A 23,981-nucleotide genomic window follows, 5' to 3' on the forward strand; every position below is an offset into this window, starting at 1 on the left:
CTTACTCTCTGCTCACTGAGGCCCGGCCCTTATATTAAAATAGCAGTCTGACAGGTTAAGACTCAGTCTAACTGGATATGAAGTTTGTCTGTCTCTGCTTTGGGGGCTGCCCAAGTTTAACTTCATTGCCGAGTATTGCGCATGCGCAGATTCCCGATTCCGTTAGCTGTCAAAGTAGGGTTTTCCTAAAAGACAACGCCGTGGTTTGGTTAGCGTGTAGCATGTTTAAGTTATCGATACGTTTAGGACGGCGTTAAAACTCTTTTCTCAGTCTTTTTAGTGGTTTTAAACTCAAGAAATGCCTCCCGAAACAGCCCGTAACGCCCTCGGTCTCAAAGTTACAACTCGGTAGCTGAAGAAGAGGAGCTGTTTACATCGATAGTGGCGTTCAGGCGGCTAATTCTGCGCTGTGATGGGGAACCGCGGGATGGAGGAGCTGATTCCAATGGTGAACCGTCTCCAGGATGCCCTCAGCAGCGTGGGCCAGAGCTGCGTCCTCCAGCTGCCGCAAATCGCTGTGGTGGGCAGCCAGAGTGCAGGGAAGAGCTCCGTCCTGGAGAACTTTGTGGGCAGGTAAAGCACACAGTATTAACCAAGTATTAACATAAATAAACAGCCATGGGTCTCATGTTGGTTCACACGGTGATGCGTTCAGGGCGAAGCTAAGGTACTTCGCTAACACGTTTACTTATCTTCTAAAGTTTGAAAGCAACATTTACTTTTTGGAAATAATGTTTACACTTAAAGATAATGTGTAATTTTCCAGTTATTGTACATGGAAATTGACTCTTTTACACGAAGTTATCTCTAAATGTAACGAAATTGTAGCGAATGATTAAGAACTGACAGCAAGAAAAGTATAAAAATAACATTTTACAGTCGAAGTTGTGTTTAAATGTCACTTTAGTACAAGTTCAGATGAAAATGTGAACTTTAACGCCGGTTGCATTCCATTGAGGTGTGTCAGTGTCTGATTAATGATACACCATCGACTTTTCCCGCTATGGAGAGTCAAAATGTCTATTGTGGAATTCTTTCCGTCCTTAATCTGAGATAAAATTTGAAATGAAACTACACAGAATGTAGCCATGAACACTTAAAGAGAGGACTGAGACTGGTATCATTCACCTGCTCACCTAACATCCACCACTGTACCACACTGAATGATTAGAGTTGACATGTCCAAGCTCTCTGGATATTTGTTCCTCTCAGTTGTAAACAGAACGTCTGATAACCATGGATCCCTATGACATCACTGCTCATACTTTATATGGTCTCATGATATGGATTGTTTTGCTGCACCGAAGTGGTGAATGCCTGAGTTGTCAGTGTGTGAGTGACAGGAGCCAGCACAGCAGCTTATCTCACTCACACACACACACACACTCACACACACACACGCTGTAGGTGAAGTACATGACCCTTAGTGACCCGTAACTCATTCAGTCAGCCTGACATGAGCCAAACAGATCCTTGTTGTGTTACCTTTTTATTTTAAACACATTTTAGTTGCACTCACCTCTCCCTCTAATCATGAAGAGCTGTCACAGTTTGAATGTGTGAAAAGCTGGAAGGAAGAATTTCCCTCCTTCATCAGATTTGGGCAGATGAGCAGCACTCATTGCTAGAGATGCAGCCTGGAAGACCAAATCAATCTTGTTCAGGTAATAAGCTACTTATTGCCTTAATGGAAAAGCCAAATCAATCACAAACTCCTTAACAACAATACTCAACAATTTAATAATCAAAGAACACAAATGTGTGAGAGTTGTTCGGTTCAGACAGTTTGCGTCTCCACCAGTCATTCCTTTTATTCTTACTTCTGAGGCACCATGTGATGTGTCCTATCACCATGGAAACACATTCTCTCTCACGCCAGCATTAGTACAGTGGACAATAAATGGATCAGTTTAAATGTGACCTTGTCTGTTTGTATAACCTGTGGCACTCGCTCGTATCTTTACACTAACATTTATATCTGTAAAGATGTCAAGTGTGTGTCAGACTGGTAAGTTTGCCCCACAAGACAAAGCCAGTGACCCCAGTGACCTAGGAACTATTGACCAATTTCAAACCCATTTAGCTAAAAGCCTGAATCCTTAGTAAACTGACAGCTTTTCTGTAATAAACCATCATATTCCAGTCACAGCTGTATCACATTAAAGGACATTGTTAGTGCTCTTTATTATTGCCAAAACTCTGCTTCACTTTTTATTGACCTGTCTAAAGCGTTCAGTACTGTTGACCACCGCCTTTTATTGCAAAAGCTCTCATTTTTGACAACTTTACAATCAATTAGTTGAATGAATGTCGCCCTGCCAGAACTCAAGCTGTTGTTTAGAATGGAATGTAAAGGTGGCCCACAGGTCTGAATAAACAATTGAACTTAAATTAAATGAAGGTGATGAGGAAGTAGACGTACAGGAATGCTGCTGTAGGAAGTTGGTTGTTTAAGTGAATTTCCTGAGCTTCCTGCTGCCTCTGCATGGGGGTGAAGCCTCTTGTTGTCCAGAGCAGCTGGCCATATGTGGGGTCGCCCGCCCCTCTGCGGGGGACGGTGCCAACAAAGTAACCAGAGGCAGGATGCAGCAGCACAAACTGTTCCAGATTTTTATAGGAAGGAAGGAAGGAAGGAAGATTGAACTCTTCTGGGGCGCAGTGTGTAATCCTGTGTGTTGTGCTCCCATACAGTCACTTTGAGTTTAGAGTCTTAATACACAGCATCCAGTTAGACTGAGGATGTGGCAAACGTGTTCTCTACTCTTTAAGATGCTGGTATTTTTGATATTATGGCAGGATGGTGTTTGTGTTCACGCTGCATGACATCAAACATCTGACAGCTCTCTTGTTTGTGTGTGTATCCGCCTGAAACCCACTCTCTCCTCTCCAACAGGGACTTTCTGCCCAGGGGCTCAGGAGTCGTCACACGCAGACCTTTGATTCTTCAGCTTGTTAGTGCTAACACAGGTGGGTAACACACACTTTCCGTCTGGAGTCCATACTTCATGCTGCCACCAGATGGCAACACGACATCTCACACTGTGGGATCCACGCCCTCTTATCTTCACGACCATCTACCACGGCCTCAGAGAAACATGTTGCAGGCATATGATTACACACACTGGAGCTGATTAAAACACCCCGGAGTTATATTCTTTATACTTCACTATCAAAGAGCCTGATGACGTTCTGCTGTAACATGTAACGACTTCTCTTCCCGCTCGCTGTGTGTGTCTCTCCAGAATATGGGAAGTTTCTCCACTGTAAAGGGAAGAGATTCACAGACTTCCATGACATCTGCAAGGAGATACAGGCAGAGACATGCAGGCTCACGGGATCCAATAAGGGGATTTCTCCTGTGCCGATAAACCTCCGTATCTACTCACCACAGGGTGAGCAACACATTGTGCAACACAACACAACACAACACATCCATTCATGTTTACTCCGTTCCTCTGGCAACAGTAAGAGTTATTCTCTCTTGTGTGTGTGTCTGCAGTGTTGAACCTGACTCTTGTGGACCTGCCCGGCATCACCAAGGTGCCTGTGGGCGACCAGCCGGCAGACATAGAATACCAAATACGAGACATGATCATGCAGTTCATCTGTAAGGACAACTGTCTCATCCTGGCCGTCACGGCAGCAAACAGCGACCTGGCAAACTCTGACGCCCTCAAGCTGGCCAAAGACGTCGACCCCCAGGGTAGGGAGTGTGTGGGAGCGGACCTGAGGAGTCTGTGGAACTGTGTGGAGGTTTGATCTAAACACCAGGGTTGCCACATTCTCCAAAATCACATTGTGACATTAGTTATGGAACAATTGCTATGATAATGTGTAGTATGTCTGAGGTTCTGTCATATAGAAGTCATAGATCCAAGTAGCAGAAGCGTTGTAAAGTCATCTCCTCTCTTCTTCAGGTCACCGTACCATAGGTGTAATCACTAAGCTGGATCTGATGGATGAAGGAACAGACGCCCGAGCCATTCTGGAGAACAAGCTGCTTCCCCTACGCAGAGGTGTGTCCAATGTGTGTGTGTGTGTGTGTCCGATCCAGTACAGGCTATTGGCAGAGGAATGATGTTATTGTCTGTTATCGGCAGCCAGGGGCTTTCTCTCAGCTCAGCACCCTCCACTCCCCCCTCTCTCCCCCCTTTCTCTCTCGGCCTTCTTCTTCCATGTTCCCGTCCCTCCTCGAATCTGCGCCGCCCGGGTTAAGTGTTGAAATACGAGCTGGCACTTGGTATAACGTCACACTTGTGCCATAGCGTGAGTACGATGAGAGAGAAAGAGAGAGAGAGGCAAGAGAAGGAGGAGGGCAGGGAGCTCCTGGCTCGGTGTGGCGGCTGGGTAAAGCATCACCAGCTGCTGGCTCCTTCATGCTTCCTCTGCACCGCTAATGCATTTGCCATGGACGACCCCATAGTAGCAGCACAGAGCCGCGACATTAGATATGGAGCCTACTGCTGCTTCATTTTCTTACTTTACTAAATAGAGGATTTGGCCGGCTCTCTAGCACATATCTGCTGTTGCGCACACACACACACACACACACACACACACACACACACACACACACACACACACACACACACACACACACATACATACACATACACACATACACATTGTCGTTTCTGAACTTTATGCTGCAGTCTTAATGGAACAAATGTCTCTCTGGGAAGAGTTCCCAAGGACACAGGTCACAAACTGAACTGAATCTGTCTTACATCAGAGCCCTGAGACGCCGCTCTGTTTCCTTTTCCCCCCTCCGCTGACCACTTGTCCTTTGTTTCCTTGTTTCCTTGTTTCCTCCCCAGGTTACATAGGGGTGGTGAACCGCGGTCAGAAGGACCTGAATGAGAAAAAGGACATAAAGGCGTCTTTACTCGCAGAGAAAACCTTCTTCCAGTCCCATCCAGCCTACAGTCACATGGCTGCAAGAATGGGAACCCCCTATTTACAATTCATACTCAACCAGGTGAACACACACACACACACACACTCACACACACACACAGAGTGACTTGTATAGATTGCAAGTGCGTTATTTTTCTAAATGCTTGTCCGCAGCAACTGACGGATCACATCAGAGACACCCTGCCGGCCTTCCGTGGTCACCTGCAGAGCCAGATCCTGGCCCTGAACAAGGAGGCGGAGGAGTGCAGGCAGCACAGTCCTGACGACCCGGCACGCAAGACCAAAGCCATGCTGCAGTGAGACAGTTTTGCTGACTGTAATTTGCTTTACAATGACCTGTCCACCAGTGTTTCTCCAGCCTGTGCCTGCTCTGTCTGATCCCTCCTCCAGGTTAGTTCAGTGCATGGCTGGTGACTTTGAGAAGCTCATCGAAGGCTCGGGCGATAACGTCAACACTGATCATCTGTCTGGAGGCGCCAAGATCAACCGCATTTTCCACAAGCATTTCCCTCACGAACTGGTCAAGGTACAGCGTGTGTGTGTGTGTGTGTGTGTGTGGATGTGTTTGGGATGTTTCCTTGCGTGTGTGAGTTTGTAACTGTAGTGCTGTTCTGTCTCATCATGCGTCCTCAGGTTGAGTTTGATGAGATGAAGATGCGTCAGGAGATCACCTACGCTATCAAAAACATCCACGGCATCAGGTGGGACATCTGGAGAACAGGCTGCTCTACAACTTACATTCTGTTGATGACGTTTTAGTGATTTCCCTATATTGGTTTGCTCTGGTCTCTCTCTCCCTGTAGGACGGGCCTGTTCCTGCCTGACATGGCCTTTGAAGCCATAGTGAAGAGGCAGATAGCGAGGCTAAAGCTGCCGTGCTTTAAGTGTGTGGACATGGTTAGTGAAGAGCTCATCACCACCGTGTGCCAGTGTATCAACAAGGTATAACAACAAGGCCGGGAGTGTGTACCAGATGTGTATTCCAGTGTGACTGCAGCCTCTCAGGACTGACTGTTACGTTTTCCTCCGTAGCTTAGTTCCTTTCCCAAACTGAGACGTGAGACAGAAAGAATCGTGACCACGCTCATACAGGAACAGCAGAGTAAATGCAAAGATCAGGTCATTCACACACACACACACACACACACACACACACACACACACACACACACACACACACACACACACACACACACAGACACAGACACTCCCCACCTCACACACCTCTCCCTCTCTCCAGGTATCGTTAACCATCGATATACAACTTGCCTACATCAACACCAAACATGATGACTTCATCGGCTTCACCAGGTGAGTCAGACTCTCTCACTGAACACACTGGAAGGGATCTGACACACTGACAAAACCCTGTAACGAGCTGCGTCCCTCCTCTTCCTCAGAGCCCAGCAGAAGTACAGCCAAAGCAACAAGAAGAGTGGAGAGAGAGGAAACCAGGTGGGTCAACATGAGGCTGGGCTCCTCTTTAATGATATTATTTACTTATTTATTTATTTATAGATCTGTTGCGTCCTGTGGAGCTCTGCATTGTACAATACCATTCTATTTTCCTCCGGGATGTTTTCAGTTCTGTCACATTCCAGTTCTGCATCCCTGTTATTAATCAGCATTACTCTGCGCTCAGAGCTGCAGATCCGTTCAGTTTGAGCTTGACGCTGTTCAAACGCTCCTGCAGGGGATTTAGAGCCCAGAGATGCAAACCAGGACTTGATTGTGGCTTCGCACACGAGCACAATCAAGGAAAAACGAAGCAATCTGTGTAACGCTCTGTGATTAACGCCTGTTATTATATTAATGCCACACCTTAGAGAGCAGCTGTAATGAGAAACACAGACCGTCTTTAGGTCCTGGCACATTTCCCCTTCAGATCTAAAACCACTGCTGGTTGTTTATTCAGTGATCAACATCAGTATCGACCCTGACAACCTCCACATCGGGGGACGCATTCAAATCCAAACAAACTTTTTTCCTCTGCCGTCTCTGCCTGTTTTTCTCTGCAGGGTGTGGCTCCTCCATCAAGCCTAATAGTAGGAGACCGACCTCTCGTATCCTCACTCACTCACTGCATGCTGCTGAAGCTGGTCAACGCGCACAATCTCTGGTTTTATCTCTATTTCTCACATTTTTTCACCCCCTTACTCTCTTTCCCTCTCAGTTCCAGTTCCGCCCCTGCGTCAGATTCGATGTTCTTTCCCTTTCTGCGGCTTCGCTGCTCCGTAAATACGTGCAGATGTTGGCTTTTTGTTTCAAGGTGCCTGGGATGTATATGGCATTTCTTAGCTTCTTCATGTCGTCTCGTATTTCCTGTACCCCTAAGCATATTCTACACACACACACACACACACACACACACACACACACACACACACACACACACACACACACTGTTCTCTCTGCCCTTGCCTGACTTCCTTGCTTCATCTCTTCCATCCTGTTTTCATTTTCCAGATGTGTTTGATGTGCTCTGCGCTCACACTCCTTCCTCTTTCACCTCGTCTGTCTCCGTGTGCTCATTCGTCACAGTCAGAGCTGAAAATGACTGCATTGTTTCATACCCTACGCCATATATTTCACAACTCTCCCAGCTGCCAAAATCTTTCCTTTTCTTTTCCCCTTCCCACTCTGATGGCCGCTCCTTTCCTCCCCTGTAAGTTTGGCCTTTATAGCGAGGCCCTCCTTAAGTCTTAAGTCTTTCTGCGTCACCTAAGCAGTCACTATCCGCATATTTATGATTCCATCTCAGCCTCTCTCTTGTGGCCGGCATGCAGGTCATCCGCAAGGGCTGGCTGACCATCAACAACATCAGGATCGTGAAGGGCGGAGCCAAGGAGTACTGGTTCATCCTGACGGCAGAGAGCCTGGCCTGGTTCAAGGATGACGAGGTGAGGCTTCCTCTCCATCAGTGAACTCTGGACTGTAGGTGTCTAGCTTGTGTGTCCTTTTTTATGTTGCTCAAGTGTTTGGATTGGCATTGTAGGTCTTTCAGAAGTTAGAAAATAGTTTACACAACACAAACAAGTGAACCCAAGACATCTGAAGTTTATTAACACACATCTCAGCGTGAAACAGAAAAGCACTTTGGAGGTTGTGAGGCGATGAAGTCAAAGGAAGCGTTGAGGTGTTGAAAGTTCTCTGGTTTGATCGGATCTTTGCCACGATCAAACTAAAGGAACCGTGAAGTCGTGCGGCGGTGCGGTCCTCGTGTCCCTCTGTCCCGATGTCAGTGGGGCTGCCATCTGTCTGCCTGTCTGTGCCTGCTGTACAGGAGCAGAAGGTCTGCACAGCAAGTGTAGACAGGCAGACACACCACAACAGTCCGGTCCTGGCACAGCGCTGCTCTCTGCCGGTGTCACGGGGAGAGGAAAAGGGCAAAGCCAGGCGGGCGGGAAGTGAGATCAGAGGAAGAGGGCGCATGGCAGGACGTAGAGATGTTTGATGAACGCACAACGCCGTGCATTTGGAGGAGCGAGTGACGGTTGTAGGATCTACTTACAAATCAGTTGTTGGTGACCACTGTAAGTGTTCGTAGTGTTGTGTTGTGTAGTCTAGTGTTGTGTAGTGTAGTGTTGTGTAGTGTTGTGTAGTGTGTTGTGGCTCAATCTAAACACACAGTCTCAGTGTTTATAGAAGCTTTTTTGACTTGATGCATATCTCAAAGAGCATCTTCCCCCCCTGACTCTCTGTTCAGTCTCTCTCCTGCCACCTGGACCTGCAACTGAGACCCTTTGACCCCCACCCTCCCCTCTCCTCTCCCCTCCCCTCCCCCCATTCATTCCTCTGTCGCCCCCTCCCCATTCCTCCCGTTCTCCCCTCACTCCCCCCTCTCTCCTTCCTCTTCTGGGAGTTCAGGCATTTGGAGCGGTTCACTCTGACACAGCTGGAGCTGCCCCAAGCCAAACTAACACACACACACTCTCTCACACACACACACACACACACACACACACTCACACACACACAGGCACATGCACAAACACAGACAGCGCACAGACTTGTATATACAGTATACAGTACACACAAGGAGGCTGATGTAAACAAACTGGCATGCAAATAGTGGAGAAAAATATACAGTGGTTGAGACGAACACACGGTCACCTCTCAGATAAACACTGGATCGGTTGAACACAGTGTTCCCAGACAGCCCCAGGCATTCATATTGTACACACACTCTGTTATAGGTTTCCTCTTGCTGTCATCCCCTTTACTGAGCATTGCCCAATCAGATCACACACACACACACACACACACACACACACACACACACACACACACACACACACACACACACACACACACACACACACACAGCACATCTGCAACAAATAATGCACTAAAAGGCCACGCATTCAAAAATCTGGTGGCCACATCAGAGCAGCAAACCTCTGAGTCACCGCTCCGCTCCTATCAGAGGCAATACACCGTCTGAACTCTCATGACTCATTCTGGTTGGGTTGGTGTGTGTGTGTGTGACATTATACAGTCGTGAGGCTTCAGCACCACCTTTTATTCAGCTGGCATCTGTTTGTGTGACGGCCTGAGAGCTTTGAGCTTTGTTACTCATCCATATTATAACACCATATTAGATCTAGATCTCAGTCCACATCCATACACACACACAGACACACACACTCGCATGTGCACATACAGTCACACAAGGCAAACTTCTGCTTCTCCTCGCTTTCAGTTCCTGCTCTCACTCCCCTCCCGCTCTCACACTGCCTCACATATTTCATTTTCCTTCATGGTTCCCCTCCATTTTACTCTCACTCTCTCTCTCTCTCACTCTCACTCTCACTCTCTCCCCCTCTCCCTCTCTCTGTGTCCCGCTCTCGGCCGCTTTCCCTCTCTCTCTCTCCCTTTCTGTGGTTGGCAGTCTCGCTGGGACTCTGCACATTCCTGGCTGGAAAATCTGAGGCTTTGTCCAAACACCAGCTTCCAAGATCTGCCCAGAGAAATCCCACATGGCCGTTTCTACACTGCAGACCTCCCCCCCCCCCCTCCCCCCTTTGACTCCCCCTCAACTCCTCCACAGTCTCCCTCACACATACCTCTCTCCCCTCCGTTCCCCCTCACCTCCATCCCCTCCCTCCCTCTCCCTCTCCCTTACGTCTCTCTTCTATCCTTCTACGCTAGAGCTTCTACGCTCCCCGGCCTTTTTAACATCTGTCTGCCTGTGTGACTCCGTCTGAGGGTGTGTGTGTGTGTGTGTGTGTGTGTGAGAGTAAGAGTTTACAGAGTTTAATCTCCGCAGCACACTGAGCAGACCTGCATTCCTCCAGCCCCCGACTGCCAGGGCTCCACCATGCAGCGTGAGGGAAAACAGACCACTCATGCCTTTACACTTAATCTACATGCTGCTGTGTGTGTGTGTGTGTGTGTGTGTGTGTGTGTGTGTGTGTGTGTGTGTGTGTGTGTGTGTGTGTGTGTGTGTGTGTGTGTGTGTGTGTGTGTGTGTGTGTGTGTGTGTGTGTGTGTGTGTGTGTGTCAGAGAGAGAGAGGCCTGTTCCATATCTCACATCCATTAGTCTATAGGAAGAGGAGCCGCCGCCTCAGACACGGCGGCTCTGGTATGATCCTTCACGACCACCCTGACACACACACACACACACACATACACACACACTTTCATAAATGCGTACAGAAAGCCGTTCCCATGGCTGTGAATAGAGGAGTCACCCAGTTGTGTCTCACTGACGGCTCACACATGCATCAGAGACACAAACGGCCCAATAAGAGAAACTCCTCACAAAGTGGGATCGTCTTGGTTGAACGAGCATGAAGAGGTCACTTGTTAGATTTCTAGCCTCTCCCTGCCTTGACTGTATCATCGCTCGCCTTTCACATACACACACTGATATAAGATGACAGTTGATGCCTGCGTTTTGAGGATCTTAGCTTTGTGTCCCTCTGTGTGTTTAAAAGCCTTCACATGCATTTAAGTTAGAAACCTCACAGAATATCAGAAGCAGCTTAGAGTACATGCAAGTTTGGATGATGTCCTGAGTGTGTGTGTGTGTGTGAGTGTGTGTGTGTGTGTAGCACAGGCTGCTGAAGCACTTCCTTGCACAGTCTAACCAATGTGCAGACTACTGTACACCAGTAAGATCCTGAACAGGTAGTCTGAACACTGGGATGACGGAGCAGGACCCTGTCTCACTCTCTCCTCTGGTTTCCTCCGGCTCCTCTTCTTCCCAGCAGTCCTGCCTCGGCAAACGGGCTTCCACCTCTCGTATCCTGTCTCGGGGCTGCATGTCACACACACACACACACACGCACACCGGACCCTCCGCTCGTAAAGGTTCTCCCTCCTCCGGAGACGTTTTGGTTTACGTGTAAGTCGGGCGTCCGAAGGCGTTGCGTCCCGGCGTAGTATCCAGTCTTGACGTGGCACCTTCACTCACTCTGCCTGCTCACTTAGGGAAGGCGTGAGGAAATAAGGGAAGTGAGAGAAGGACAGAGAGGTAGGGAGGAACTCGGCAGCCATATATGGGTTGATGGGACCCACGGGGAATCAACTTTGGAGAGGTCTGCAGTTTCTCCTCTCTTCTTCTCCCGCACACTCTCCTTCCTTCTCTCTCTCTCTCTCTCCCTCCTCATGCCTCCTGCTCTGCTGAAGTTAACCTCTCCTCTGTCCACCTCCATCCCTCCTCTTCCTCTCTTCCTCATCTCTACTTTCTATTTCTACCCCATCAGAACACCCCGCTCTCTCTCCAGTCTCCTCCCCCTGCCGTCTAAAGCGATCCCAGATGTTGCCGTTTGAGCGCCAATCCCGTTCTGTCATTTTTTTTTTTTTTTCAACCTCTGTTACAGGAAGTGGGCCCCTCTGGAAAAAAGGAAAAAAGGGGGGAACGAGGGAAGAAGGGAAGAGAGTCGTAGGGTTCAGGGGAGCACTCGGGAGAGGGGAGACCAAAATGTACGACCGTCTAACACCACATGTGCACACACACACACATCCACGCAGAGACACACACACACACACAAGACGACAGCCAACTCCTCCTTCACTTTCACACGGAGGCCATTTCTCTGAAATGATTTCCCTCTTCTTTCCTCCTTCTTCACCTCCATGGCAGCAGCTTTCTGGAACCCCCCTCTCCTCCCCTCCCCTCCCTCCTCAAAGTCTAAAAAAGGGGGAGCAGGCTGGGGGGGGGAGAGGAGAGGAGAGGAGGAGGGGGGGGGGTGGGCTTCACTTTAGGAGAAATGTTGTGTTAGAGCTGGAGTCTGAGTAATGACTTTCACATGTGGGCCCGGCTTCTCTCTCTCTCTCCCTCTCTCTCCCTCCTTCCCTCCCTCTCCGTACCCCTGCCTCCATACTGTCTGCTTCTCCTCACTCCATCCACTCCTCTCTGTCATACATAAGTGCCCGCCGTGATGACAGACTGGAGACTTATGGCATCTCCTTCTTCTCCCATGGCTTCTTCTCCCTCACCAGTTAGAGACAGACAGACAGACAGAGAGAGAGAGAGACGCCGTCTGACGCTCTGACCTCCAGCACGTCTTTGTTAGTAAAGCTGTTTCACGTCTCATGTCCAGTTCTGGTGTTCCTCTCCCAAGCCCTGGTCTCATGTTTCACTCAGCATTCCTCTCTTATCCTCTCTTATCTGTGTGCAGGAGAAGAGGAAGATGTTCATGCTTCCTCTGGACGAGCTGAAGCAGAGAGACGTAGAGAGAAGCTTCATGTCCAGAAAACACAGCTTTGCCATCTTCCACGCAGAGTCCAGGTTTGTGTGTGTACGTGTGTGTGTGTGTGTGTGTGTGTGTGTGTATGGGGTGGGGGGATGTGTTGTGTGTGTGTGTTTAGTGAGTGAGTGAGTGAGTCAGAACAGGGAGTTCTCTGGTTGTCACCTGGTCTCTAGATGTTCTGACCCGCTGTACGAGGGAAGGAGACGGGATGTGAGCCAGGCTCGCTCGCTCGCTCGCCCCTCCCTTGACCTCCTCCGCTTGACCTTTCCACCGGAACTGAAAGCACATGTGGAGGAACCTGGGGCGGATGTAGTGTGTGTGTGTGTGTGTGTGTGTGTGTGTGTGTGTGTGTGTGTGTGTGTGTGTGCGCCAGGTTACTGAGGGCAGGACTGGGCCGCGTTTACTGGGTTCATGTGTGTGAAACAGAGAGACAAAGAGAGAATGCAGAAAAGAGAGGGAGAGAGAGAGAAAGCCTGTGTGTGTGTGTGTGTGTGTGTGTGTGTGTGTGTGTGTGTGTGTGTTTAGGAACTGGAGCTTACCCAAAGCCTGGCTGATTGTACCAGAGCATGTGGGCTTTGTTTATAATTCTGTGCTATGCTGCATTCAGACACACACACACACACGCACGCACACACACACACACACACACACACACACACACTCTCTCTCTCTCTCTTCTCTGTGTGTGTGTGTGTGTGTGTGTGTGTGTGTGTGTGTGTGTGTGTGTGTGTGTGTGTGTGTGTGTGTGTGTGTGTGTGTGTGTGTGTGTGTGTGTGTGTGTGTGTGTGTGTGTGTGTGTGTGTGTGTGTGTGTGTATGGACCACAGCATACCGACAGCAGGCTCATTAAGCAGCTAATCAAAGCCAGAGAGCTTGGATCAGAGATGAGGCTGCTCTTGTTTGGAAAGAATTGCTCGACTTAACCACAAAAAGGAGGGAGAGAGAGAGAGAAGGAGAAGGATTGGGAGAGAGAGGGGGAGAGAGAGAGAGAGAGAGAGCGAGCATCAGAGCCATCGGCCAGGAATGTGTCAAAGTCTGTCCTATGGCGCCCCCCCCTCTTTCCTGTGCTCTCTCTCACCGTCTCTGTTTCTCTTTCTGTGTTTGTGTGCATGTGTTTCTACGTGTGTGTGTGCGTCAGTGTGTGTGTGTGTGTGCGTCAGTGTGTTTCTGTGTGTGTGTGTGTGTGTGTGTGTGTGTGTGTGTGTGTGTGTGTGTGTGTGTGTGTGTGTGTGTGTGTGTGTGTGTGTGTGTGTGTGTGTGTGTGTGTGTCTCTCTCAGCCTTTGCGGTGCTTGTGTCCCTGTCTGACATTAATCAAAAGCCTCAGCAAAGTCTCTCAAACCTAAAGCAGCCAGGCTCTGTGGAGGAATTCTTCAAGATGAAGTGAAGAAAAAAAAAACTCACGCTGGCCATGAGGAGGAGAGAGAGAGAGAGAGGAGGAAGAGGAGAGAGAGAGAGAGGAGGAAGAGGGGGAGGAAGAGTCACAGATCTTAGAATAATAGCTCTCTAGTATTGTCATTGTTGGCTTCAGTCCCTGTCTGTTCAACACCACACCCAAACTCCACAGCCTCACCCGACGCAGCGCAGCACCGTGCTCACTGACCAACGACACATTTCTACATCTTTGCCTCGTTGTGTTCCTCTCCTCTCTCTCTCTCTCTCTCTCTCTCTCTCTCTCTCTCTCTCTCTCTCTCTCTCTCTCTCTCTCTCTCTCTCTCTCCCACTCTCCCTCCCTCCCATCTCCCCTTCTCTCCCCCTCTCCCTCCCTCCCCCCCTCCATCCCTACCTCTCTCTCTCCCTCTCTCTTTGTCTCTCTCTCCCTCCCTCTCTGTCTTGTTGCGTTCCTCTCTCTCTCCCTCCCTCCCCTCTCCCTTTCCCTCCCTCCCTCCCTCCCTCCCTCTCCCTTTCTCTCCCTCCATCTCTCCCTCCCTCCCTCCCTCCCTCTCTCCCCCCCTCTCCCTCCCTCTCTCCCCCCCCCCTCTCTCCCTCTCTCCCTCTCCCTCCCTCCCCCCCCTCTCCCTCCCTCCCTCCCTCCCTCCCTCCCTCTCTCCCTCTCTCCCTCCCTCTCATATTTGAGGCCGTGGTTCTGTGTTCTGAGCGTTAGAAGAGAACAACAAAAGCAGGAGAGCAACAACTGAGTGATTAAAGAACCAAATGTCTAACAGATGGGCTCCGTTGCTTTACTTGACTTTTCCTGTTGCGCCGTCTCACACAGCCAAAGCGAGGAAGAGGAGAGAGGAGGAGGAGGAGGAGGTGGGGATGATGAAAAGGGGGAAGACGGATAATGGAGATGAAGGGATTTGTCGTATTGGAAAGGCGCCGTTAAGTTGAGCGTAGCAGTCAGGCAGGAAGAGATAGTTTATGTGAGAGTGTGTGTGAGTGTGTGTGGATCTGCCTTCATACTCCAGGTGCTTGTGCTTGTGTGTGCGTGTGTGTCTGTGTGTCTCGCCTCCCTTTACATTCTTTTGGATTACTGCATTTAAAGGAACACACCAGGTTTCGGGGTTTGGGCCCATCGCTCTTTTTCTGCCCCGGGTTCTGTGATCAATCCCACATTTCCCCGGGTTCCTCTCGCTTCAACCCCATGACCTTTTGGTTACGCGTCACCCCACCGACACCCGCCGCCGCCGCTTCACACAGCAGACGGTGTTTACTCTCTCTGTTCCTCTCCCGCCGCCTGTAAACCGACAGAGAGCAAAGTCGTCAATCACTCCCGAGCCGTCGTGTTGATTTGATTATTCTGAGCGGCGTCCGTACGTTGCTGACTCACGCGTCTGCGTTTAATGGAGTGTAAACAGGGAAGAGCGGTACGTCTGTGTGTGTGTGTGAAATGACGTGGAGGAGCGATGTTACAAACCGTAACACGTGGAGAAGATTAGAAGAGATAAATCACTCTACAAACCAAAGAGTGACGTCTCTGTCATGTGATCCAGGCTCGGCTTCCACGCGTCGGCGGCTCAAACCATGACTGTGATTGACAAATACTGAATACGGAACGTGTGTGTGTGTGTGTGTTCAGTCTCCAGCGCTCCTTCCCTGGGAGCACGACGCTGTGTTTCCATGAGAGGGGCGAGCGTAGCTGGAAAAGGGGGAGATGCTTTACGGCTCACACTCACACACACACACACAGATCGTCCCACAGGTTTGGACCCAAAACACCAGAAACCAGCAACAGCGGTTTCTCAATATAAGGCCACTGTTCCTGTTTTCGGTACGTTCGCTCGAGTCTTAAGTGAACACCGGAGCAGGGAGACACGTGCAGAGTCAGGCGGCCCGGTGTGTTTGTTTAAGTGGATTGATGCATTCTTATTCTTCACACTGCATATTATAAAAAGCACCCTTGTGACAGAAAGTATTATTGCTGGCTGCAGCGGAGGTGCAGTGTGTGTGTGTGTGTGTGTGTGTGTGTGTGTGTGTGTGTGTGTGTGTGTGTGTGTGTGTGTGTGTGTGTGTGTGTGTGTGTGTGTGTGTGTGTGTGTGTGTGTGTGTGTGTGTGTGTGTGTGTGTGTGTGTGTGTGGAGGCGTCTGACGGTGCTGACATGAATTGCAGGAACGTGTTTAAGGACTACAAGTGCCTGGAGTTGGCCTGCAACTCTCAGGAGGAGGCGGACAGCTGGAAGGCGTCGCTGCTCCGGGCCGGAGTTTACCCCGAGAAAGTCACCGTCAGTACCCTGACCCTCATTACAACCAGCCTGACCCCAGCTGTGTGTGTGTGTGTGAGGGGGGGCTGCACCTGACTGCACCTTTGCATGGTGTCACACACACACACACACACACACACACACACACACACACACACACACACACACACACACACAGTCCCTAAGCCTTTGTTCACCTTCCACCCCGGCCACTAACCTCCCTCTCCCCTCTCTCCCCTCTCTCTCTCTCCCCCCCTCTCTCTCTCTCTCTCCCCCTCCCCTTCACTCTCGCTCTGTCGTTGGCTCCTCAGCACAGCATTCCTGGCCCATGATGTCACTCCTGTGTGTGTCTGCTGCTGCTGCCTGTGCCTGTGCCTGTGCGTGTGTGTGTGTGTGTGTGTGTGTTCTAGTCTGTTTCTAATCAGCAGTTCCTCGTCCCCTCGCCCTCTCCCCCCTTTTCTTTCTCTCTCTCTTTCTTCTGCCCGCTCCTCCTTTGTGTTTCTCTGCGTGCTGCTCTCTCTCTCTCCGCTCCTACCGCAGTAACGCCACGCTTATGGTGGACGACGTGGGGACGGACGACAGAGAGAGAGACATCTAGAGCCGTCCTTATCGCTTCACACATCTGTATCAGCATGAGACTGGCTGCAGTGTTACTCAGCACACACACACACACGCACACACACACACATGGCTGCACGTCACACCACAGAACAAAGCGGGGCAGTGTGAGTGTGTGTGTCACCCCTGACGCCTCATCTCGTCCCTGTGTCCCTCAGGGGGACGGACAGGCCAACGGAGACCCAGAGAGGTTCTTGGCCGACCCCCAGCTGGAGCGGCAGGTGGAGATCATCCGTAACCTGGTGGACTCCTACATGGACATCATCAGCAGGACCATCAGGGACATCATGCCTAAGACCATCATGCACATGCTGATCAACAGTGTGAGCCTCACACACACACACACACACACACACACACACACACACACACACACACACACACACACACACACACACACCAGCTCATTTCCCCCCGACGGCCCCTCTCCCATCACTCTCTCTCTTCTCTCCCATCTCTCTCTCCTCTCCTCTCCTCTTTGTGTCTCTGGCCAAGTCCCTGTTCCTTATCTCCGTTATAAATGGATTCACATTTTAAAGGAGCGCAGCAGAGCCTGGGAGAGAGAGAGTCTGTGTTTTGGATCGGGGCCTGGCAGGATTCAGAGCTGCGACTCAAACAAACCCGATGCTACAGAGTTTACAAAGCTCTTTAACTTGTGGCAGCTGTGTAACGCTCCCCTCTCTGTAGGTGAAGGAGTTCATTAATGCCGAGCTCCCGGCTCAGCTCTACGCTCTGAGGGATCTCGCCGCGCTGATGGATGAGTCACCCGAGCTGAGGCGGCACCGGGAGGAAGTGCTCCGCCAGCACGCCGCCCTGAAGGAGGCGCTGGCCATCGTAGGGGAGATCTCCACACCCACCCGCTCCAACCTTCTGCCTCCACCTGTCGGCTCGCCCTGGATACAGCCCTGCAGGTACACACACACACACACACACACACACACGGGCTAAGTTGGATCCCGTAATTCCGCAAGGAAAACCGTGTTGCGTGTTGCCAAAGTGGCAGCTGCTTTATAAATACTGATACTTCCTCGCCTCTGTGTGTGAGAGTGTGTGTGAGGCCCTCTTCTCCACGCAGCCCTACACCTCCCAAACAATCAGCAGCTCTCACACACACACACACACTGAACCCTTTGCTTCCTGGAGTACTGGCGGCCTTAAGCAGCTCACTTGTCAGTCTGCCGCTGCCCCATCGCCTCTGCAGCCGCGGCGTCGTGCCCTTAAACCTGACGTGTTGTATTACTGCGACCCCGCTGCCCCACCTGTCACTCAAACACACACCGGCCTTACAGTATATGCATGTCCGGGCACACACGCACGCACACACACGCACACACACACACACACACACACACACACACACACACACACACACACACACACACACACACACACACACACACACACACACACACAGGGCCAGTTCCTGCGCTGCAGAGGCGTAGGGGTGGGTGGGGTCGGGGGGAGAAGGAGCTGTTATTTGAGCTGGGTGGGGGTCTGCTGGAAAATGTGTTTCTCATATTCTCTTTCCCATCAGCCATGGCAGACAGGCCTGCTCTCCATGCAGCGGAGCCAGAGACAACACGTCCTCTCTCTCTCTGTCTGTCTGTCTCTCTCTCTGTGTCTCTCTCTCTCTCTCTCTCTCTCTCTCTCTCTCTCTCTCTCTCTCTCCATCCCTCTCCTCTCCCTCTTTCCTCGCATGCATTTGTTTTATTGCTTTCCCCCTCGTTTTCCCTCACGCACTCTCTCTCTCTCTCCCTCTTCTTCTCCCTTTCCACCCCACCCGACTCCTGTTTCTTGTACTTCTCTCAGTTCTCCTCTTTCACTGCTTCTCCCTCTGCTTTTTGGCCGGTGCCTCCTTTTTCTCCCTGCCTCATTTCCTCTGGGTTCTTTATGGCCTTTCCCCCGCATACAGCCTGGCTCTCTCCTTCCCTGAGTCCTTCCATCCCACCTTATACCCCCTCTCCCCCCCTCTCCCTCCTCTCTCTCCCCCCTCACCGTCTCGCCCCCTATAGATGCACGTTTGACATTAAAGTAATTGGATAAATAGTTGAGGGTTGTAGCCCGTATTTATAAAACCGTTACCTTCCCAGATGTAATCTTCAACGCTGATCTCTTTTCCTTACTCTTATTCGCCATTTTCCACTTCCTGCTCCCTTCAGGCGCGATTGAATCCATGTAACTCTGTAATAGTTTTGGCACCTTATCACCTGCGTCACCACAGAGCTCTGAGTCCTAAACTCTATTGATAGTTGGCTGTTTGAGGCTCTCACACGTCCCTGTAGTGACACGGCTCCTCTCCTCTCCTCACCAGGAGGCAACCTCCAGCCATCCCCAGGTTAAAACAGCACTGTTGACTCGCCCTCTCTGCTCAAACTTCATTACCCATCTACACCGGCGGCCCTCCCAGCTGCAGCTGACTGCTACCCAGAGACCAATGAGCTGTGTGATGTGTAATCCAGCTGCAGCCCGATATGCTGCGCTCCTCTGGGGAGCCACCGTCTGCACAGTTCACTCAGTCTCCTGCCTGTTTTGTACATAATGTTATTGGCCTTAAATGTTGGAATGTACTCGTCTGTCGGCTGATTTTACACAAGTGCCTCATCTTTGTTTAAATAAAGAAATAAAAAATACCAATTCAGAGTTATTCTACATGGAGAGAACATAGAAACTCTGGTAAGAACAATGTTGAGACGTTCAGAATGTTGGCTTTAGATCTCTGCGTCTGTAACAATCAGGACGGAGCCTTTTCCTCTCTGACCTGGAGACCAACGTCCGTATTCCCACTGTGCTCCTCTCCGATGCACTTGAGCCCAGAGGAGTCGGCGTTGTGTCTGGATGTTGTTGGTTGCGGCTTCCTCTTTGCGTAGTTCAGTCTTAACGTGCAACAATGAACCATGTTTACTGACAAGGGTTTTCCAAACTATTCCCAATCCCGTGCGGTGAGATCCATTAAAGAGGCACGCCGCTCTTTACTGCAGTGCCGTCTTAAGAGCTGAAGGATCACTCAGTCATCAGTCAGCTGTGGTTTTTGGGGGCCTTGACGTTTACACGCCGCCGGATTCTCTGAAACCTTTTAATAACGCTCTGGACTGTAAGATGGTGAAATCACTAAATTCCTTTCAATCATGCGTAGAGAAATGTTGTTCTGAAACTGTTGGCATAATTGCTCATGCGGTTTTACGCTAATTGGTGAACCTGGAACTATCCTGGCTCGTAAAGCAACCAGCCTTTCATTGATGCTCATTTATACCCCATCATCTGTTAGCTATTAACCTGTTTACCTGTGGAATGTTTTTTTTTAACATTCCTGAATATTCCCAGTCTTACTTTGCCCCTTGTCCCAACCATCGAATTAAGAAAGTGTGTATATTTAGAAAAGATCCCTGAAAATGTAAATTATCTTGTATTTACACAGTTTTCTATTAAGCAGAGGTAAAAGAAAATGTGCAGTTCAAATTCTCCGTTTTTATGTTTTTATACCGTCTCAACTTTCTTGGGAATCGTGGCGTTTACGTCCAGGATTTCTACTATTTAATGAGAATCCCAGGGACAAACATGAGCACCAGCTGCACTCTGACATGTTAGTGCTATAGATTATTGCAAATTAAGTCATCAGTGTAAACCGACCGCAAAGCCTGAGAAACCACATTCTGAGCAAGGCCGAGGAATGTAAAGATGAAAGTGTGACATCTAGCGGTCAACTGCTCAACTGCAGCTGCTTTCACTTAGTTGTGTACATGTTGCGCAACCTTGGTTTTATAATCACACATTGTTTGGGGATCTGGACAGACAAACAGGAGAAGTTATAGATAGTGATTTTATTCATATATAAATTAACATACCATTAAAAACAAGGTCTTTGAGGCAGTTTGCAAAAAAGGAGAGGCAGTGGCGGGGAGTGTTAACCAACATACATGACACACGTGTGAGGTTCAGCAGAGGACTGGCTTTGTTCTCTTCTTCACGGGTTTCCTATTTCAAGGGAGATTCATGACTGCGCCCATCTCCATTATTAGTGATGGAAAAATACCAGTTGTGTGTGTGTGTGTGTCACTGAATGGGCGTGGCCACAAGTGCAAGGTGCCATTAAGTGTGCATGTGTGTGTGTGTTAAGAACAACACGGCTGCCACAAATCTGGCATCTTCCTAAAGTAAAAAATCGATTAAAAAAGAAGCAATCACTCGTTTGTTTTTTGGCAAAGAAGTCGATCCTCTGGTTGAAGACGACAGATCTGCTGGCTCCTTCATCTCCACCGCACTCTGGCTTAGAATGATGTCACAGTCAAAAGTGTAAAAGTGACAATAACATGTCCGCTGTAAACCACATACAAGAATCCTTTGATTACTCTCCGTCAAGTTACTCAAATAACTCATAACAATATATAAAATTACATTACTTAAATTACTCAAGTAGTTGTAGCCCTTGGTCGTTATCTAACCACCCTGTGTGTGAGTTCATCGCTCCGTAGGAAACATAAACCAGCACAAATCCCACAGATGACCCGAAACTCACAGGTGGATCTGTGCTTAGTGCGGTGATGTGAGGCAGCAGAGCACGTTAGGGAACAGTTAGGGAACAGTTTCCTGCTAAACACCTTCAAGAAAGCAGCAGCTTTGAGCTTTGTTGGCCAGTGATGAAGTCGTATTTGTCAGTTTCCATGTCCAGCACCACACAATACTGCTGATTGATTACTTTTAAAAACAGGTTTGACCCTGGAGTCTCATTTAGCAAAGGAACAAGCTTTATACTTTAACATCTCAGCCCGTCCGTCAGTGAAGGAAGCGGCCGAGGTCCTCGTGAATCTCGGCCTCGTCCCAGGGTCCGTGGATGTTGTCCTTGTGTCTCTGCAGCCAGATCAGCAGGAGCGGACAGAGCAGGGTAACGCTCCCCAGGGCCAGAGCCAAGAGCACGGCCCCCGCTAACCAATGCGACCCCAGACCCCCCACCCCTCCGATACACACTCCCAGACACACTCCCGCCCACTGGCCGGGCGCCTTCTCCCGTATCCTCTGCAGCAGGCAGGGCCACAGGGCAAACACCAGCAGGGCGCAGCTCAGCATGGCGAAGGTGTGCAGAGCGCCGGGTAACCTCGACGCTAAACACACAGAGGCGAACAGAGCGGCGTTGAGGGAGAGGCTCCCGGGGGGCAAGGGCTGGGCGTAGGGGAAGGACACCAGGTGGGCCAGCAGCATCACAGCCGACATGGCGTACACTGTGTCTGTGCTCACCGACTCCGTTAGTGTCTTCAGGATGGGAGAGAAGCCAAACGTGAAGGAAAGGAAAATGGTGGCGCTCTGCAGGTCGGCCAGGCGTGTCCGGGGCTCACAGCCCGACTCAGTGTGGGAGGCCAGGGCTTGGTACAGTCCATAACCAAGCAGGGCACACAGGAGGCTGGTCCACAGGAGCGTCTCAGGAGACAGCAGGCCCTGCAAAGAGACCAGACGCATGACGACATCACTGAAACCCCAGCCTGCAGCAATGACACAAGCAGAGAAGAACATGGAGGGTCTCTAGAGCCATACCTCCTCCATGTAGAGCCACAGGGTGATGAAGATGGCCACACAGGACACCTGCTGTCCCACAAAGCCAGCCTCCCTCACCACAGGCCAGTAGTGGTACTGACGGAGGCCCTCGTTCCTCCGTAGCTCCTCCAGGAACCGCTGGTCCACGTAGTTATCAGGGAACGGCTGACGCTCCCACAGAACCTTCCTCCAGGGCACAGCTGGACCAGGACCGCTGTCTGCACCCATCTGAGAGAGAGAGAGAGAGAGAGAGAGAGAGAGAGAGAGAGAGAGAGAGAGAGAGAGAGAGAGAGAGAGAGAGAGAGAGAGAGAGAGAGAGAGAGAGAGAGAGAGAGAGAGAGAGAGAGAGAGAGAGAGAGAGAGACACACACAACCAGAGAGAGAAAGAGGTAAGAAGTGTGGCACGTTAATAATGTTAATGTTTACATATAATTAATGTTTGTATAAACAGTAATGTTACGATGTCTCCAGGTATCAGAGGATAAGTGTGTCCCCGTTTTGTCCAAAGCTTTAAGTCTCTAAGGAACAACCACATTATTAATAGCAACTTACCTTGACTGAGAGAGCTTCCGGTAGACTTTGCTAGCTCAGAAGCTAGTGAGCTAACACTGAGCGTTGTTTATGTTTAGCATCATTAAAGTTGTCAAATGAGAGGAAGAAGCGCAATTCGCGTCATTGTCGTCAGCTGTCATTTGACAGTAAAACACGCAGACGTTCTTTTAGATTCTAATTCACCCTCATCACTGGTGTGCCGGTAGAAAATGTCACCGTGTAATCTGACGCTAACCTGGAAGTGGGAAGTCCTACCGCGAGCGTCTGATCAACGGACACTGGAGGAAAATGCTTCAAAAACATGACATAACAGCAGAGATGTTCAAGAGCGAGAACCGAGTAAACATTGCGTCTGATTTCAGTTTTAAACGTCGTGTTTGCTGTTCGTAACGATAAAGCCTCTGCACATAACTACTCAGTACATCGTGACAGTGCTACAGCTTTTCCTCTTTACGCGAAAATAATGACGAAGTAGTGACCATTTATAGTAAATACATAAAAATAAATAAATAGTGACATAACAGAGCGACAATCTAGACATAGTGGGTGAACATGGACTCATTCAGGCTGATGTCGTCACGTAATATAACAAGGACAACATTACTCCTAGAATGATTAATTACACGCGAGATAAGTCTAAGTCGAGATAAACTAGATAAATATGAATAACACTATACAACCTTGTTACAAATGAGTGTAAATGTTTTAATGTACCTGTGATGGGATTGTTTTCAGCGTTGATCCTTCAATCCCGCTGTTCCATTATTCCGGAAGTGGAGCACCATGTTAAACTGCAGCGCCCCCTGTCTGATTCTAACGGAACGTGCTTCCTGCTGTCAAACTGGTCCGTCGAATTTAAGATCAGATAAGATAATACTACAGAAGAAATACATATATCTATTCAAGTGCAACAAGAAATATAAAGCAGATAAAGCACAATAAAAGTGCGTTGCTCGTTATTAAATAGACAAACAGCACAGGTCAGAAAAAACGAAGTCATTTAATTTATACACATATCTACAGAACATAAGT

At 49.6% G+C, this 23,981-nt stretch overlaps 2 protein-coding genes across 5 annotated transcripts; one reads left to right on the forward strand and one right to left on the reverse strand.

Moving 5' to 3' along the window:
• The first annotated feature begins 135 nt into the window (after window positions 1-135).
• Window positions 136-19,521, forward strand: dnm3a (dynamin 3a). Of its 3 annotated transcripts, XM_076153156.1 has the most exons (20): window positions 136-573; window positions 2,894-2,967; window positions 3,243-3,392; window positions 3,500-3,703; window positions 3,918-4,016; window positions 4,818-4,978; window positions 5,071-5,213; window positions 5,308-5,443; window positions 5,551-5,618; window positions 5,721-5,859; window positions 5,950-6,036; window positions 6,158-6,228; window positions 6,318-6,372; window positions 6,936-6,962; window positions 7,704-7,817; window positions 12,547-12,656; window positions 16,166-16,277; window positions 17,033-17,197; window positions 17,562-17,785; window positions 19,186-19,521. In XM_076153156.1, the coding sequence occupies exons 1-20, from the start codon at window positions 413-415 to the stop codon at window positions 19,226-19,228; spliced, it is 2,343 nt and encodes a 780-aa protein (XP_076009271.1). In that variant the 5' UTR covers window positions 136-412; the 3' UTR covers window positions 19,229-19,521. The 3 variants fall into 3 exon arrangements, with proteins under 3 accessions (XP_076009271.1, XP_076009272.1, XP_076009273.1); XM_076153157.1 differs by lacking the exons at window positions 16,166-16,277; window positions 19,186-19,521 and having other exon boundaries at window positions 17,562-17,697; XM_076153158.1 differs by lacking the exons at window positions 16,166-16,277; window positions 17,033-17,197; window positions 17,562-17,785; window positions 19,186-19,521 and adding an exon at window positions 13,445-14,462.
• Window positions 19,522-20,673: 1,152 nt separating this feature from the next.
• pigc (phosphatidylinositol glycan anchor biosynthesis, class C) lies at window positions 20,674-23,765 on the reverse strand. 2 transcript variants are annotated; one of them, XM_076152791.1, is made up of 3 exons: window positions 23,664-23,765; window positions 22,398-22,625; window positions 20,674-22,301 (listed from the first exon to the last, which is right to left on the reverse strand). In XM_076152791.1, exons 2-3 carry the CDS (start codon window positions 22,623-22,625, stop codon window positions 21,645-21,647), a joined length of 885 nt encoding a protein of 294 aa, XP_076008906.1. In that variant the 5' UTR covers window positions 23,664-23,765; the 3' UTR covers window positions 20,674-21,644. The 2 variants fall into 2 exon arrangements, with proteins under 2 accessions (XP_076008906.1, XP_076008907.1); XM_076152792.1 differs by lacking the exon at window positions 23,664-23,765 and adding an exon at window positions 22,950-23,345.
• Between the last annotated feature and the right edge of the window lie 216 nt (window positions 23,766-23,981).

The sequence above is a fragment of the Genypterus blacodes genome, unplaced genomic scaffold, assembly GCF_046128005.1.
Source record: "Genypterus blacodes isolate CSIRO-AG114 ecotype Tasmania unplaced genomic scaffold, CSIRO-AGI_Gbla_v1 ptg000058l_1, whole genome shotgun sequence".
Classification (NCBI taxonomy): Eukaryota; Metazoa; Chordata; class Actinopteri; order Ophidiiformes; family Ophidiidae; genus Genypterus; species Genypterus blacodes.